Source organism: Oryctolagus cuniculus, chromosome 20 (assembly GCF_051225735.1).
Source record: "Oryctolagus cuniculus isolate XC-2025 breed Fujian yellow rabbit chromosome 20, ASM5122573v1, whole genome shotgun sequence".
NCBI classification, from domain to species: Eukaryota; Metazoa; Chordata; class Mammalia; order Lagomorpha; family Leporidae; genus Oryctolagus; species Oryctolagus cuniculus.
This window is the reverse complement of record NC_142886.1, coordinates 26201368-26219413: the sequence shown is the minus strand read 5'-3', so window position 1 is coordinate 26219413 and position 18046 is coordinate 26201368. Positions and strand designations below refer to the sequence as shown.

Sequence of the window (18046 nt, the reverse complement as noted above, 5' to 3'; positions counted from 1 at the left end):
GGCCCTTGCACCCACAAGGGAGATATGGAAGAAGATCCTGGCTCCTGGCTTCGGATCTGCCCAGCTCTGGCCATTGCAGCCATTTAGGAAGTGAACCAGAGATGGAAGATCTCTCTCCTCCATTCTCTCTGTAAATCTGCCTTTCAAATAAGTAAATAAATCTTTTTAAAAAGAAAGAAGAGAAAAAAGAAACATCAGAGGTAGCCCCTCTCCAGGAAGAGCAATAGGATAAAGGTTCAAATGGATTTTTATCCACAAAGAGCTCATGGGGGTGATGCAGGTAGTGGGTATCACAAAACAGGGAGAGTTTAAAAGAGGGGAGAGGCCTTCTAGAAAAGCCCATGTTGTCTCTGCATACCAAAGTGCAACATGAGAGCCCAACCCAAAACTCTTCTCTCAGACTGACCTTTTGTCCTTGCACATACCAGGTACAAAGTGTTGATCAGAACTGGAACCTTACAGTAGCAGACCAACTTCAGAATTCACTCAACCATTTATTAGCACTCATTTATCCACTCACTCAAAAATTATGTACATAGGGCCAGCATTGTGGCGTAGCAGGTAAAGCCCTGGTCTGAAGCGCCGACATCCCACATGGGTGCTGGTTCTAGTCCCAGCTGCTCCACTCCTGATCCAGCTCTCTGCTCTGGCCTGGGAATGCAGTAGAAGATGGCCCAAGTCCTTGGACCCCTGCACCCAGGTGGGAGACCCGAAGAAGCTCCTGGATCAGCTTTGGATCAGCTCAGCTCCAGCTGTTGTGGCCATTTGGGGAGTGAACCAGTGGATGGGCAACCCCTCCCTCTCTCTGCCTCTGCATAACTCTGCCTTTCAAATAAATAGTAAACAAATCTTTAAAAAAATAAGAAATATACTTGTCTCAGAACTTCATCAAAACATCTCCTACAGAGGCTGGCATTGTGGTGTAGAAGGTAAAGCTGCCACTTGCAATGATGGTATCCCAATACGGGTACCGGTTTCTGTCCCAGCTGTTCCACTTCTGATCCAGCTCCCTGCTAATGGCCTGGGAAAAGCAGCAGAAGATGGCCCAAGTGTTTGGGCCCGGGCCCCTGCCCCTGTGGGAGACACAGATGAATCTCCTAGCTTTGGCCTGGTCCAGTTCTGACAAAAGAAGGTGTCTCTCTCCCTCTCCTCTCTCTTTCCTCTCTCTCTCTCTAGAAGAAGGTGTCTCTCTCTCTCTCTCTCTCCTCTCTCTCTCTGTCTTCTCCTATTAACTCTGACGTTCAAAATAAATAAACCTTTAAAACAAGAAAACAAAACCTCTCCTACATATCTCAATCAAGGATAAGGAGTTTACAATCAGACTTTAACAAGTGTTTCAGAATATCGAAAGTGGAAGTTGTTGCACTTTTGCCAGTCCTTCCCAGTCATCCCAGAAACCTATTCCTTCATTCTAAAGGACCTGCCAATCTCCCACTCAGCTCCTCCTACAAAGGTGGATCCATGATGCCCAGTAGGCCAATCTTCTAACTCCAGAATGTGATTCCCGAGCACAGAAAGGCATTAGGACAATGAATGGAGTCCAGTGGCTTGAGATGATCCTGAAGACTCCTGCTCCCAGATCCCTGGGGCTGTCCTAGCCTCTCTCCTTCCAGAGACCCAACTTCGCAGCTTTCCCTTTGATTCTGTTAAGTGGCCCCTGCACACCTTCTCTACAAACCACTTTCAGCTAAAGTGAGGCAGGGTCCTTTTCTGTTGCCATCAGAAAACCTTAACCAAACAATTCCTTATGGGCAACTCTGCTTCTAGCTCAAGCCTAAGAATACAGTAAGAAAAAACCCTGTGAAAATGTGTTGCATGCCTTGCAAGGGGATACGCATAAGGCCATTCAGAAATTCAGTTCAAGCTCTCCATTACCACTAAGCGTTGGTCCCAGGTGTGTCTAGAATTGGCCCTGTGAATTGGTGAAGTCAATTGGGTGCTAAGATTTTTAGCTTTTGAGCTGATCAAGTGAAGCAGTAAAAATCAACTTACTTCATGAAACCCATGGGCTGTTAGGATGCTGCGTACCAGGCGACTGTCCGTCCGTACAATCTTGTAAGATAAATGGTAACGTTCTAAAGAAAAGCAGAGGATCAAGTTTCAGTAACCAAAAAGTTAACTGTGAAACCGAGACTAAACTGTAAGAGAGTACGGTTGCTTAATTATACTCCATCATATGATACGGCGACCATTAAAATTACTCTGAGGAGAGGATTATGTTGGAGCAAGGGCTCTCAGCCTGAGACTCTTTGGAGTTCACGTGGATGGTGGCAAGAGGGGGTTACATCTTTGTTTTCACTAGTTTCTAGTTGAAATTTAATTAGGAATGTGGGCAAAAAAGCAAGTAGTCTTAATAGTAACTATAACTATGCCATCAACAGAAACCAGGCATTTTATTATTTTCCTTTTTTTTAACTTTTATTTAGTAAATATAAATTTCCAAAGTATACTTTATGGATTACAATGGCTTCCCCCCGCCATAACTTCCCTCCCACTCACACCCCTCCCATCTCCTGCTCCCTCTCCCATTCCATTCACATCAAGATTCATTTTCAATTATCCTTATATACAGAGGATCAATTTAGTATATATTAAGTAAGGATTTCATCAGTTTCAACCCACACAGAACATAAAGTGTAAAATACTGTTTCAGTAGGTAGTTATAGCATTAATTCACATTGGACAGCACATTAAGGACAGAGATCCCACATGAGAAGTACACAGTGACCCTGTTGTTGACTTAACAATTTGACACTCTTGTTTATGGCGTCAGTAATCTCCCTAGGCTCTAGTCATGAGTTGCCAAGGCTATGGAAGCCTTTTGAGTTCACCGACTTCGATCTTATTCTGACAGGGTCATAGTCAAAGTGGAAGTTCCCCCTCCCTTCAGAGAAAGGTACCTCCTTCTTTGATGGCCCATTCTTTCTACTGGGATCTCACTCGCAGAGATCTTTCATTTAGGTTTTTTTTTTTTTTTTTTTTTTGTTTGTTTGTTTGTTTTTTTGCCAGAGTGTCTTGGCTTTCCATGCCTAAAATACTCTCATGGGCTCTTCAGCCAGATCCGAATGCCATAGGGGCTGATTCTGAGGCCAGAGGGCTGTTTAAGACATCTGCCATTCTATGAGTCTGCTGTGTATCCCGCTTCCCATGTTGGATCATTCTCTCCCTTTTTGATTCTATCAGTTAGTATTAGCAGACACTAGTCTTGTTTGTGTGATCCCTTTGACTCTTAGATCTATCAGTGTGATCAATTGTGAACTGAAACTGATCACTTGGACTAGTGAGATGGCATTAGTACATGCAACCTTGATGGGATTGTATTGGAATCCCCTGGCACACTTCTAACTCCACCATTTGGGGCAAGTCCAATTGAGTATGTCCCACATTGTACATCTCCTCTCTCTTATTCCCACTCTTATATCCAACAGGGATCACTCTTCAGCTAAATCCAAACACCCAAGAATAATTGTGTGTTAACCACAGAGCTCAACCAATAGTATTAACCAGAACAACAACAAAAAAATACTAAAAGGGATAAAGTATTAAATTGTTGGCGCATTGTACATCAACAGTCAGGACAAGAACTGATCAAGTCACTGTTTCTCATAGTGTCCATTTCACTTCAACAAGTTTCCTTTTTGGTGCTCAGTTAGTTGTCGCTGATCAGGGAGAACATATGATATTTGTCCCTTTGGGATTGGCTTAATTCACTCAGCATGACGCTTTCCAGATTCCTCCATTTTGTTGCAAATGACCGGATTTCATTGTTTTTGACTGCTGTATAGTATTTTATAGAGTACATGTCCCATAATTTCTTTATCCAGTCTACTGTTGATGGGCATTTGGGTTGATTCCAGGTCTTAGCTATTGTGAATTGAGCTGCAATAAACATTAAGGTGCAGACAGCTTTTTTGTTTGCCAATTTAATTTCCTTTGGGTAAATTCCAAGGAGTGGTATGGCTGGGTTGTATGGTAGGGTTATATTCAGGTTTCTGAGGAATCTCCAGACGAAATCAGGCATTTTAACATTATTTCACAACTGTTACAAGATACCTCAAATATCACTTTTTTTTTTTTTGACAGGCAGAGTTAGACAATGAGAAAGAGAGACAGAGAGAAATGTCTTCCTTTTGCTGTTGGTTCACCCCTGAAGTGGCCACTACAGCCGGTGCGCTGCACCAATCCGAAGCCAGGAGCCAGATGCAGGGTGCAGGCCAAGGACCTGGGCCATCCTCCACTGCACTCCCGGGCCACAGCAGAGAGCTAGACTGGAAGAGGAGCAACCGCGACAGAATCCGGCGCCCCAATCGGGACTAGAACCCGGGGTGCCAGCACCGCAGGCAGAGGATTAGCCTAGTGAGCCGCGGGGCCAGCCACTTATTCTCATAATATTTAAAAATTATGGTAGTTAACAGACTTTCCACTAGATCATTTTATTTATTGTATTTATTTTTTTAAAAAAGCATATAACAAAATTTCCAAAATATTTTGATATCTTCATTTTAATACACCTAATTTCCTTTATGACCATTTATAATTTTTTATCCATTTAAGAATACTGTTCTGAGAAGGCAATGGGCTTCTCCAAAGTGCCCAGGGGGTTGGTCCACTGTACCAAACAGGCCTGCTCTGGACAACCCTTGGTGTCCCAAGCCGCTGGTTATCAGGGTATACTAGACCAGTTTGGGAACTGGTGGGAACTGAATAACTGAATTCAGCCTTTACACTGGGCGTATACGTTCCTCATGGTGCTTTAAAATTAAAACTGAATTAGCTGCTAACCTTTTGAAATCAGAAGACTCACTATTTAAAAAATCCAGATTCCTGGGCTTCTCCTGAAACACCTGAGCACCCTGGGCTCTGTGCTCTGCAGTGGCGCCAACCAGAATGCTGCGGCTGCCACCTTCAGCACAGGCCCACAAGGTCCAGTTCAGCACAGCGCCCAGCCACGTCGCTCACTGGCATTTCCTGCCAGGTCTAGGGAAGCATCTGTGCCGTTGAACCCTGTCTGAGAGGAAGATCTGTAACCATGTAAGATTTCAGCACATCCCCAAAGACAACATTTAACCTGCACCATTAAATTCAGTCTCTGTGCACCACCACAAAGTGTTTGAAAAAGTTAGCTAAGAATTCTGCAGAACCAGTTTTGTTAAAGGACCTCATACTGATCAATTTCTGAATGAGTACAGCATAGATGCTTATGGGAAGAATCAAGAACAACGCTCAGCCCCTATAGTCAAAGACAACCATTTCTTTTCTTTTTGAAGCTTGTTTATTTATTTGAAAGACAGAACAAGGAGGAAAGAGAGAGATTTCCCATCTGATGGTTCACTCCCCAGATGGCCACAATGGACTGTGCCTGGCCAAGAACCAGGAATTCCATTCGGGTCTCTCACATGGGTGCAAGGGCCCAAGTACTTGGGACATCTTCTGTTGCCTTCTCAGATGAATTAGCAGAGAGCTGGACAGGAAGTGGAATAACCAGAACTCGAACAGGCACTCCTATGGGATGGAGGCATCACAAGCGGCGGCTGGGCCCACAACCATTCCATTCCATGAGTTTATATGAGAGCAGTCATAAACCCCTGACGCTGCTTGCCCAGCCCCAGCAGCAGCTCCACGCAAAAGGACATAGGAAGATTGGCATGAAAAAGCCAGACACTTGGTACTTCTCACTCCTTTGGCAAACTTTGACAGCCCAGTTCCAAGGTTTCCCGAGTGACCCATCACCATTATGTTATCTTTACGATATTTTCACAAGACAACAGGGCAGAGTCACACGTGCTGACCTCAGTGCAGGAAACCACAGAAGAGGCAGTACCAAGTCCAAGAGGAAAGCCCAAGACAGGCCTGGAGCACCCTGTCAGGCCCAAAGAGGAGAATGCCCAAAGGCGGACTGAGCACATGCCACAAAAAAGTCTTGAAGGGGCTACTAACAGAGACAGATTCTAACACACTGATCAAAGAATCCATGAGCCCAGGTACACTGGTTTTCTTTTGTGGCTGTAACAAATTAACAGACCTGGCAGCTTAAACCCATACTGTCTTACAGGTCTGTGGGTCATGAGTCTAACACAGATCCAACCAGGCCAAGATCAGGGCACAGTAGGGCTGTCTTCCAGCCAATGGCTCTGGGCAAGACTTGTTTCCTGCCCCCTTCTAGCTGCTGGTGGCCACCCCTGTTCCCTGGCCTGTGGTGTATGGTCCCCTTACTCTTCCTTCAAAGCCAGCAATGGCATATCTAATCATCCTCACACTGCCTAACTCTGACCCCTTCCACCTCCTTCTTCCATTTCAAAGAACTCTTGTGAGCTCATCGGCTCTACTTGGACAACCCAGGATAACTTAATGATCTCAAGGTCGGTTGACCTTTGCCATGCAAGGTATTATACTCACAGGTTCATGGATGTGGACATACTGGGGGATGGAGGCATTATTCTGCCTGCTATGGCCCATCCAGGCCCCCAACATCCATTCCAACAGCCCCCAAAAAAGCCTCCACCCACCCACTGCAGCATCAACTCAAGGTCTAATCTCATCTAAATTTATCAGATCAAAATGCCCAAATCTCAACCCCTGAATCAGGTATAGCTAAGACTCTGGCTTTGACCCATGCAAGGATAAAATTACTCTCCATGTGTGGACCACTGAAATAGGAACAAGTTACACAACAGCGATACACAGAACTTCAGCTATGGACATCCTGGCTCAAGAGAGGAGAAAACTAAAGGAAAAAAGGATCCTGAGTAATTTCAGACCCCAGCCAGGCAAACTCGAGCAGGTTTACGAGGCCCTGGAATAACTCTCTGTGACTCACACGTCTGCCCTCCGGAGTCCACGCTCCATTTTTCATAAAAGCACACTTTTGCAGACAAGTAATTTTGTCAGCTTGTTTCCTGCCTGTAGAATCTGGGGTCCAACAGCACTCTTTCAGTTCACCCTCTGGCCACCCCTTTCAGAGCAAGCTGGCGTGTTTCTAAAGAAACTCATAGGTCATCTGTACATGGACTCACTCCACTGGACAAGAGACTCTTGCACACGTCTCCCCTCGATAATTCCATTTCCAGGTTCTGCTGAAGTGGTTGAGGGGATCCGAAAATCACAAGCTTAATCTCTTCAAACAGTCGTTTGTGTAACCCTGAGTAAGCTGAACTTCCAATCTACAGGATTTGAAAGTATCCACCCACCCGTGCTTTTTGTTTTTGTTTTTGTTTGTTTGCTTGTTTTGTTGTTTGCTTTCCTGACAGTGAATCTCTTACCTTTGGCACTTTTGGAATCTGGGTAATCTGAGGAATTCCCGGATCACCAAGCTTGGGCTTCTCTTTGCTGAGCAGTTCCTCCTGCATCGACTCTTCCCTCTGCCATTTTGCTTCAAGCAGAGAGAAGTGACCAAGCCACACCGGCCGCCCTTCACTTGGAAGGGGCCTCCGTCAAGGATCCAGTTTAGACGTTTCCCAACTCCGCTTTCCAAATGACAGAATGGCTCAAGTCTGCTAAGCTTTCTGTCACTATTCAACAAGGGTCTCCTTTTTTCCAGTTTTCAACAACATGCAGCTCACTTCCTTGTGAGACTTTACCAGCAAAGTCCTTAACAACCCAAATTTCTAATAACAGTCTGTTCCAGGCAATCTAGGATTTTTCTATTATGCTTCTCAAAATTCCTTCAGCCTCTTTCTATTGCCCAATCACAAAGCCACTTGTACACTTTTAGGTATTTGTAAAAACAGCATTCCCCTGCCAGGTACAGTAATTTGTACTGTGTTTCTACTGCTGCTACAGCAGATCACGACGCACGTAAGTGGTCTAAACACAAACACGTTATCTTAAAACTCTGTAGCTCAGAAGTCTGACGTGGGTACCACAAAGCTAACATCAAAGCATCCTTTCCAGCCTCTGGGGGCCACCCCGTTCCTCAACTGTGGTCCTCTTCCTCCGCCTCCCAAGCCACCACCTGGGGGATTAGCATCACCCTGACGCCTCTTCTGCTTCCCTCTTTCTATTCTAAAGATTACACTGTGATTACACTGGGCCTACTTGGCTAACCCTATTATCTTGAAGTCAACTGATGAGCAACCTCAAATCCATCTACAAGGTCAATTTCCACTTGCCACGTGAGGTAACATACTAAGTTTCCGGGAATTAGGAAGCGGACATCTTTTGGGGACCATTATTCTATCTACCACATGAAGTAAAATTTACAGAAAATTCAGCAAATAAAAGTATAAGGAATTATAGAAATGAAAAATTACCATTTTACACAAACTGTAAGACCAATTCAGACAAGAAACAAGGGACGCCAATGTGGTAACAGACTGTTAGAGAGTACGATATTCCTACACACATCTCAGTGTGTCACTCTAGGAAAGGCTTGTCACAAAGAAGAGATACCTCCACAACAAGGCAACCTGGGGCACACGATCTTAACCAAATGGTCCAACTGCCATCACCAATAATGCAAAGTCATGACATCACACACTTCCAAATGTGACACCCTGAGAAAGGAACCACTTCACCCAGTGACAGTCCTGAAAACTTAAAAAACCTAAAACTACACATGGAAACAATCAGACCGGGATAACAATAAATCCTAAGGATTGTCTGCAAAGCAGCGAGTCTGGAGTCTTTAAAAATGTCAATGTCATAAATGACAGGAAAACAGAAAGTCTGGAAACTGGTTGTAGACAAAAGCAGACTAAATAAATATGACAACTAAATGTAATCTTCCTTGGATCCTAGATAGATAAACAAAACAAAACAGCTATAAAGGGTAAAATGGGAACAGTGTAGAAACTGTTGTAGGGACTGTAGATCAGCTAACAACATTTTACCAATGACAAATTATTGTGGTTACACAGAAGATAACCCAGTTCTCAGAAGATACATATTCATGGATTGCAAAAATTTTTGCACCTAAATGAACTTATCTTTTAATTCTATTTTTCCATAAACTTTCTAAAGCACCCTTACATGTGCTGAGTAATGTTATCAGGAACATGAAGTATTTGAACTGATTCACAAATGGTTCAAAGAAAGAGAGAGACGCAAACCTGGCATACAGTTAACAACAATCGGTCAATCTAGGGGAAACGATGCGTGTGTCCACTGTACTATGCTGCACCTTGTCTGAAAAGTTTTCACATTAAATATTTAGAAAAATGGAAGGAAAACAGGACCTCTCATTAGGATAACTATGATCATTTTCACACCTGTAAAAGCTAAAGCATTGGGCTGGCACTGTGGTACAACAGGTTAAAGCCACGGCCTGCAGTGCCAGCATCCCATATGGGCACTGGTTCATATCCCAGCTATTCCACTTCTTTTTTTTTTTTTTTTTTTGACAGGCAGAGTGGACAGTGAGAGAGAGAGAGAGACAGAGAGGAAGGTCTTCCTTTGCCATTGGTTCACCCTCCAATGGCCGCCGCGGCCAGCATATTGTGCTGATCTGAAGCCAGGAGCCAGGTGCTTCTCCTGGTCTCCCATACAGGTGCAGGGCCCAAGCACTTGTGCCATCCTCCGCTGCCCTCCCGGGCCACAGCAGAGAGCTGGACTGGAAGAGGAGCAACTGGGACAGAATCTGCTATTCCACTTCTGATCCAGCTAATGCGCCTGGGAAAGCAGCTGAGGATGGCCCAAGTCCTTGGGGCCCTGCACCCCTGTGGGAGACCCAGAAGAAGCTACAGACTCCTGGCTTCAGCCTGGACCAGCCCTGGTCATTATAGCCATTTAGAGAATGAACCATCAGGTGGAAGATCTATCGCCCGCTCTCGCTCTCTCTCCCTCTCCTTCCTCCCTCCCACCCTATCTCCTTCCCCCCTCCCTCCCCATTTCCTTCTCCCTCTCCCTCTCTCCCTCCCTCCCGATCTCCATTTCTCTGCCTTTCAAATAATTAAATAAATCTTTATTTGACAAAAAAAAAATCCAAAGCATGAACCACAGGGTTACTGCTGGAGTCGAGAACTGTACCAGACTCTGTACATTCTGCAGTGCTTGCCTCTCAGCTCAGGCCCCAAGGAAGGTAATCAGCAAGGCATGTGGCAGGGTTCGCGGTTTCAGGGGACTGGGACAGCATGGGGGTAACAAGAGAAACAGTATGTCTCCGGAGTCAAGTTGCCCCAGTACTCAGGGGCCTCCCACACCCTTCAGCAGAGAGCTGGATCAGAAGCACAGCAGCCAGGACTCCAGTCAGCACTGATATGAGACGCTAGCATCCCCTCTGCACCACCACACCTGCCCCACCGCCTGCAGTCTTTAATTGTTTAATTTCTCTGTGCTCAATTTCCTCACCATAAAATAGAGTTGCGTCTAACAGCACTTACCTCCTAGATTAGATGTAAGCACTAAATCAGTCACTACTCATACGTGCAAAGTTTTACAACAGCTGTTGCTGGGGCCAGTGTTGCAGTGTAGCAGGTAAAACTCCTGCTTGTGCTGCCAGCATCCCACGTGGGCACAGGTTTGGGTTCCAGCTGCTCCACTTCCAATCCAGCCCCCTCCCTGCTAACAGCCTGGGAACAGTAACGAAGGCAGCCCAAGTGTTTGGGCCCCTACCACCCAAGTGGGAGCTGATGAAGCTCCTGGCTTCAGCATGGCTCTGCCCTGGCCACTGAAGCCACTTGAGGAGCAAACCAGTAGATGGAAGATCTCTCTCTGTCTCTCCGACTTTCAAATAAATAAATCTTAAAAAAAAAAAAAAAAAAAAAAAACAGAACAGTTGTAGCTACATAGTAAAATATTTACATTGTAAAAAGTAAAAGCACTGGGACCAGCATGCGGCACCAGTATCCCAACTGGGTGCCGGTTCACGTCCCAGCTGCTCCTCTTCCAATCCAGCTCTCTGCAGTGGAGGATGGCCCAAGTGCTTGGGACCCTGCACTCATGAAGAAAACCCAGAAGAGGCTCCAGGTTCCTGGCTTTGGGTCGGCCCAGCTCTGGCCTTTGCAGCCATTTGGGGAATGAACTAGTAAATGGAAGACCTTTCTCTCTGTCTCTCCCTCTCTCTCCCTATAACTCTGCCTCTCAAATAAATAAAATCTCTTAAAAAAGTAAAAGCATAGTAAATTATCTATTACTATATAGTATCATCCATAGGAAATCATGAATTTAAATTAAATGCTAGTAATATTCTCTTATTTTTCCTAATATAGAAGAAAAATGTAACCACCAGTATACTCAGTGCACATTTGATTCTTACCATATGTAAGCAGTAAGTGGTCACCAACCATTTCTAATCCCTATCACCTAATTACAACCTAACTCAGACACACTGAACATCTTCCAAAAGGGGAATGAGAGAAAGGTGGGGAGGGTCAGCCGGGCATTTGGTGCAGTCGTTGAGATGCCTCTTGGGACATCTACATCCCATGATCGGAGTGCCTGGGTTTGAGTCCTGCTCCATCCTCAATTCCAGCTTCCTCTAATGTACACCCTGGGAGGCACAGTGATGGCTCAAACATGCAGGCCCCTGCCACTCACAGGAGAGACCTGGATTGGACTCCCAGCCCCTAGCTTTGGCCTGGTCCAGCTCCAGCTGTTGCAGGCATTTGGAGGATGAGCCAACAGATGGGAGATTCATCTGTCTTTCAAATAAATAAATTTTTTAAAAATTAAAGGAAGGATGGGGGCAATAATAAAAAGCAACTATAATTCATATGCATGTTCTGTGTGCAATGCTGGTTTAACACTGCTTTTTTTTTTTTATTTTTTATTTTTTGACAGGCAGAGTGGACAGTGAGAGAGAGAGACAGAGAGAAAGGTCTTCCTTTGCCGTTGGTTCACCCCACAATGGCCGCTAAGGCCGGCGCACCGCGCTGATCTGAAGCCAGGAGCCAGGTGCTTCTGGTCTCCCATGCAGGTGCAGGGCCCAAGCACTTGGGCCATCCTCCACTGCACTCCTGGGCCACAGCAGAGAGCTGGATAGGAAGAGGAGCAACCAGGACAGAATCCGGCGCCCCGACCAGGGCTAGAACCTGGGGTGCCGGTGCCACAGGCGGAGGATTAGCCTATTGAGCCGCGGCGCCGGTCAACACTACTTCTTATGTCAGGTTATAAGCTGGTGACCCAAGGAGCAGACTCATCTGCCAACATGTCTATCTGTCACTCATGGTGTTTTAAAATAAAACTGAAGTAGCCACTGATCTTTGAAAACTAGAAGAATTCATATAAAAGTCTAGATTTTGGGGCTTCTCTTGGAAACATCTGGCAATCTTGGCACAATGGTTAATCTTATGTGCCTGTGACTGGGCCATAAGACACTCAAAAATCTGGTTAAACAGTATCTCAGGGTATGTCTGTGAGGGAGACTCCAGGAGAGATTCGTATTAGAATCTGCACACCGAGCAAAGCCAGGACTGCCCTCGCCAGTAGAGTGGGCATCCTGACATCCTTGGAGGGAGCCAGCAGTGAGAATGGTGGTGGGTGTGCTCTCTGCCTGAGTGCATGAGCTGGGACACAGCTCTTCTCTGCCCTCAGCTCTGAGGCCTGCAGACGCAGGCTGGCATCTGCCTCTCAGGCTGTCCAACTCTACCATCAGCTCTCCTAGGTCTCTAGCTCGTGGACGGCAGATCACGGGACTTCTTAGCTTCCATAACTGCGTGAGCCAAGACCTTCTCGTAAGTCTCTCCTTCTCATCTCTTCTCCCTAACACACAGGCTTTGTGTCCCGTGGCAGTCATCTGGAGAAGTGCACCTGCACAGAGAGCCCACCCGACTGTGCAAGCAAGAACCACCACGTCCCATGCTGTCTTCCACACAAAAACAAGAGGCAGGGCAAACTGACAAGCACACTATTTCTGAGCCTCTGACAGAGCGTCCCTCCTGTGCCACCAGGAGAAGGCAGAAGTTCCCTTCTCCAACCACTCACATGTGCCCCAGGAGGCAGCCTGCACTGCTGGGATCCCTGGCAGGCTCCAGCAGTGACTGCAGCAGAGCAATGAAAACACGGAGCTAAAATCCCATCTGTCAGCACAGAAATGGCCAGGGCGCTGGGAAGGAGACAGCACAGGAAGCCAGAAAGAAGATAAAATCGACATTTTTGACTTTTAGAATTCAAAGACAGGGGCCAGCACTGCGGTATAGAGGTTAAGCCTCCACCTGCAGTGTCGACATCCCATATGGCCACAGGTTTGAGTCCCGGCTATCCCACTTCCAGTCCAGCTCCCTGCTAATGTACCTGGGGAAGCAGCAAAAGATGGCCCAAGTCCTTGGGCCTCTGCACCCACGTGGGAGACCCAGAAGAAGCTCCTGGCTCCTGGCTTTGGCCTGGCCTAGTACTGACCATCGTGGCCATTTGGGGAGTGAACCACGTGGGTGCAGGGGCCCAAGCACTTGGGCTATCTTCTACTGCTCTTCCAGGCCATAGCAGAGAGCTGGATTGGAAGTGGAGCAGCCAGGACTTGAACTGGTGCCCATATAGGATGCCAGCACTGTAGGTGACGGCTTTACCTGCTATGCCACAGTGTTGTCCCCTAAGGAGTCTTGAACTATGGTGCTATGACAGAGGAAATTAATCTTTCATTTTATTTAATTTTAATTCATTTAAATATTAGAACTGATACTTGTTTCAACAATTAGAAAAGATGTTTGAAATAGCTGGGCCAGGCTGAAGCCAGGAACCAGGAGCTTCTTCAGGTCTCCCATATGGATGCAGGGGCCCAAAGACTTGGGACATCTCCACTGCTTTTCCAGGTGCATTAGCAGGACGCTGGATGGGACATGGAGCATCTGGGACTTGAATCAGTGCTTTATATGGGATGCTGGCATCTCAGATGGTGGCATAACCCACTGCACTACAACACCACTCCTGAGATGCACTTTAAGTATGAAATACATGTTAGATGTAAACTCTCTTATTAATGATGGTTTAATGTTGAATAAATATGAAAATATAATCTTTTGGTATACTGTGGTAAAGTACATTTGTAAAGTTAATTACTCTCTGAATAATGCCACTGAAAAATTTAAAATTATATATACAGTTTGTATCACATTTCCACTGCGAGTCTACACAAGTACAAACTTATTAAGCAAATTATCTAAAAATACTGCCTCATTCCAAGAAAAATTTAAGCTAAAAACTCCTGTTACTTATAAAATACAATCCTATTTACATATTTAAAGTATATACAATTGAGGAAAACACATTACGGTAGGAAAAAAATGTTGTATTTCACAAAAAAAGCATGAGAAGTCATACTGTACCAAAAATGTTACCAATGAACTCAGTGAAACATCTAACAAGCAGGAAGAACAAACTCGGCAGCTGACACTCTGCGACAGAGCGGAGACGACTGAGGGCCGGATTTACTGAGCAAGGGGATCTGCCACAGGCTTAGGGTCAGAGCCGGTTTATGGCAGCTATGCAAGAGCTAAAGAAGAAATTCAGAAAGTATAGACGAAGATTGCTAAACAACTCAGAAAATTGAGGCAGCGACTAGCAAAAGTCCTTCAAGCTGCTCTTTTCATAAAGGAAGCTGAAGAAAATTATTAAGCCTCAGCGAACCAGGGAACACAAAGAAAATTCAAAAACACAGAATTTGAAAATTTAGTGACTTTTTCTTTAATCACAGGAACTTGTAAAGAAAAAAGACACGATTTCTAGAAAACAGTAATTGCTTGAGTAGTAAAATGACTATATTAATGGATATTAATAAATGTTGGGTATTAAAAAAAAGGGGTCTTCCTACTGCCATGGGATGCATAGATTATTTATGTGATAGTAGACCAAAACTGCATATTTGGGGAAGACTGCCTACCTCTATTGCTGTCAGCTACCTTCAACACTGTGGCCTCACTCATATTTAGAGGGAGCTGCTTATTAGCAAAGGCTCTTCAGTTATTCAGGGTTCAGATGACATGAATGAACGCTGTCCCTTTAAGTGGTAACCTAGCAACTTCCAGAGGGGATTAGAACACAAAGACCCACGCTGAGGGAAGAGGATTCAAATCCCCAAGCAGGTGCTCACGTTCTCTCAATGCCTGGCTTATTACGGAGCAACCACAGACCTCAGAGTCACTTTAAAGTAGACCTTATTCAATAAGCACAGTAAACAGCACAAGTTCTGAGCCCCTGTCATGTGCCAGACATTAAATGATCTCAGTTAATCCTCACAATGCCAGCAAGGTAGACAGTATCAACATTTCACTGTAATGAAAGTGGCTAGAAGAGTTCAAATGGCAGGTGTTCCGGCCAGCAGTTAAGATGTTGCAACGGATACCCACATTCTGTATCAAAGTGCCTAGGTTCAGGTCCTGGCTCCACTTCCAATTCCAGCTCCCTGCTAATGCACACTGTGGGTGGCTGCAGGTGATGGCTCAGACTCGAGTCCCTGCACCCATATTGGGAGACAAGGATTGAGTTCCCGGGCTCCTGGTTTTGGCCCATCCCAGCCCCAGTTCTGGGCATCTGGGGAGTGAACCAGCAGTTTAAAGACTTGCCCAAGTCCCGGCTGCTCTACTTCTAATCCAGCTCCCTGCTAATGCACCTGGGAAAGCAACAGAAAGTGTTTCAAGTACTTGGGGCCGCTATCCACATGGGAGACCCGGAAGAAGTTCCTGCTCCTGGCTTCAGCCTGGCCCAACCCTGGCTGTTGTGGCCATTTGGGAAGTGAACCAGCAGATGAAAAATCTCTCTCTCCTTTTTCTCTCTTCCTATTATTTAGATCAGCTAAATAAAATCGACCTAAAAACATATAAGCTACCAAAACTGCCTAAAGTAGAAATAGAACAGGTTCATTGTTGTGGCACAGCAGGTTAAGGCACCTTTTGAAACACTAGCATTCCACATCAGAGTGCCAGTTTGAGTCCCAGGACCTCTGTTTCTGATCCAGCTCCCTGCTAATGCACCTGGGAAAGCAGCAAAAGATGGCCCAAGTACTTGAGCCCCTGCTACTCATGTGGGAGACAAGGATGGAGTTCCTGGCTCCTGGCTTCAGCCTGGTACAGCCCTGGCTGTTGCAGGAATTTGGGGAGTGAATCAGTGGATGGAAGATCGATATCCTTCTCTCTCTCTCTCTCTCTCTCTCTGTGCCTTTCAAATAATAAATCTTAAAAAGAAAAAAAAAAGAAGAGGAAACAGAATATATATATATATATATATATATATATATATATTGACAGGCAGAGTTAGACAGTGAGAGAGAGAGACAGAGATAAAGGTCTTCCTTCCATTGGTTCACCCCCCAAATGGCCGCTACGGCTGACGCACTGTGACCGATCCAAAACCAGGAGCCAGGTGCTTCCTCCTGGTCTCCCATGAGGGTGCAGGGCCCAAGCATTTGGGCCATCCTCCACTGCCTTCCCGGGCCACAGCAGAGAGCTGGACTGGAAGAGGAGCAACCACGACAGAATCTGGCGCCCCAACTGGGACTAGAACCCGGTGTGCCGGTGCCACAGGCGGAGGATTAGCCTAGTGAGCCGCGGCGACGGCCAAAAAACAGAATATATTAATAGACCTCTACCCAGTACAATTAGAATCAGTAATCAAAAACCACCCAAAAGGCCGGCGCCACGGCTCAATAGGCTAATCCTCCACCTAGCGGCGCCGGCACATCGGGTTCTAGTCCTGGTCGGGGTGCCGGATTCTGTCCCGGTTGTCCCTCTTCCAGGCCAGCTCTCTGCTGTGGCCAGGGAGTGAGTGGAGGATGGCCCAAGTGCTTGGGCCCTGCACCCCATGGGAGACCAGGAGAAGCACCTGGCTCCTGCCTTCGAATCAGCGCGGTGTGCCGGCCGCAGCGCGCCAGCCGCGGCAGCCATTGGAGGGTGAACCAACAGCAAAGGAAGACCTTTCCTTTCTCTCTGTCTCTCTCTCTGTCCACTCTGCCTGTCCAAAAAAAAAAAAAAAAAAAAAAAACACCCAAAAGAAAACCCAAGACCAGAAGGTTTCACCCATGAATTCTACCAAACATTTAAAGAACATCAATCCTTCTCAAACACTTCCAAAGAAAAAGGAAGAATTCGTTCTAGGAGGCCAGCATTATGCTGATAGCAAAGCCAAATAAAGCTACCAGAAGAAAACCATATACCAATACTTTTTATAAATACAAATTTTAAAAACTTCAACAAAGGGGCCGGCGCCATGGCTCACTTGGTTAATCCTCTGCCTACGGCGCCGGCATCCCATATGGGCGCCAGGTTCTAGTCCTGGTTGCTCCTCTTCCAATCCAGCTCTCTGCTGTGGCATAGGAGGGCAGTGGAGGATGGCCCGGGTGCTTGGGCCCTGCACCCACATGGGAGACCAGGAGGAAGCACCTAGCTCCTGGCTTCAGATCAGTGCAGCGCTGGCCGTGGTGGCCATATTGGGGGGAGGGGGTGAACCAACAGAAGGAAGACCTTTCTCTCTGTCTCTCTCTCACACCGTCTATAACTCTATCTGTCAAATAAAAAAAATAAATAAATAAAAATAAAAACTTCAACAAAATACTAGTAAACCAAATCCAGCAGCAAATTAAAAGGATTTTATACCACGACCAAGTGAGGTTTATGTCAGGAATGTAAGCATAGTTTCAATAACAAAGTCAGTCAATGTAACAGATGACATTAATAGAATGCAGGGGGAGAGGGAAATCGTCTCAACTGACACGGAGAAAGTGGGTGACAATCTCCAATACCCTTTCTTGATAAAGACACACAACAAGCTGGGAACAGAAGGGAATATCCTCAAAATGATAAAGGATGTTTAGAAAAACCCACAGCAGGGGCAGAAAATTAGCACAGTGGTTAGAGATATGCCACTTGGGATGCCTACGCCCATAGCAGAGTGCTTTGTTTTGAGTCCCAGTTCTCCCTACAACCCAACTTCCTGCTAAGGTGCATCCTGGGAGGGAGCAGTTGACAACTCAACTCCTTGGGCCACTGCCATCTACATGGGAGACCCCAAACGAGTTCCTGGCTTCTGGCTTTCAGACTGGCCCACTCCTGGTTGTTGTGGGCATTTGGGGAGTGACCCAGCAGAGAGAAGATCTCTCTTTCTCTTTCTGTCTGCCACAGCTAGCATCACACAGAATGCTTAAAGAAAGCTTTTACTATAGGATCAGGAACAAGACAAACATGCC

General features: G+C 45.9%; 1 protein-coding gene across 18 annotated transcripts in view; it reads right to left on the bottom strand.

Annotated features, from left to right (window-relative positions):
• Window positions 1-18046, bottom strand: part of TTLL5 (tubulin tyrosine ligase like 5) — a 278203-nt gene that overhangs the window by 246485 nt on the left and 13672 nt on the right. For all 18 annotated transcript variants that reach the window (XM_070065290.2, XM_089322397.1, XM_017349414.4 and 15 more), the window contains one exon: window positions 1993-2075. In XM_070065290.2, the coding sequence (XP_069921391.1) occupies window positions 1993-2075 (83 nt within the window). The remainder of the gene's footprint in view (window positions 1-1992; window positions 2076-18046) is intronic.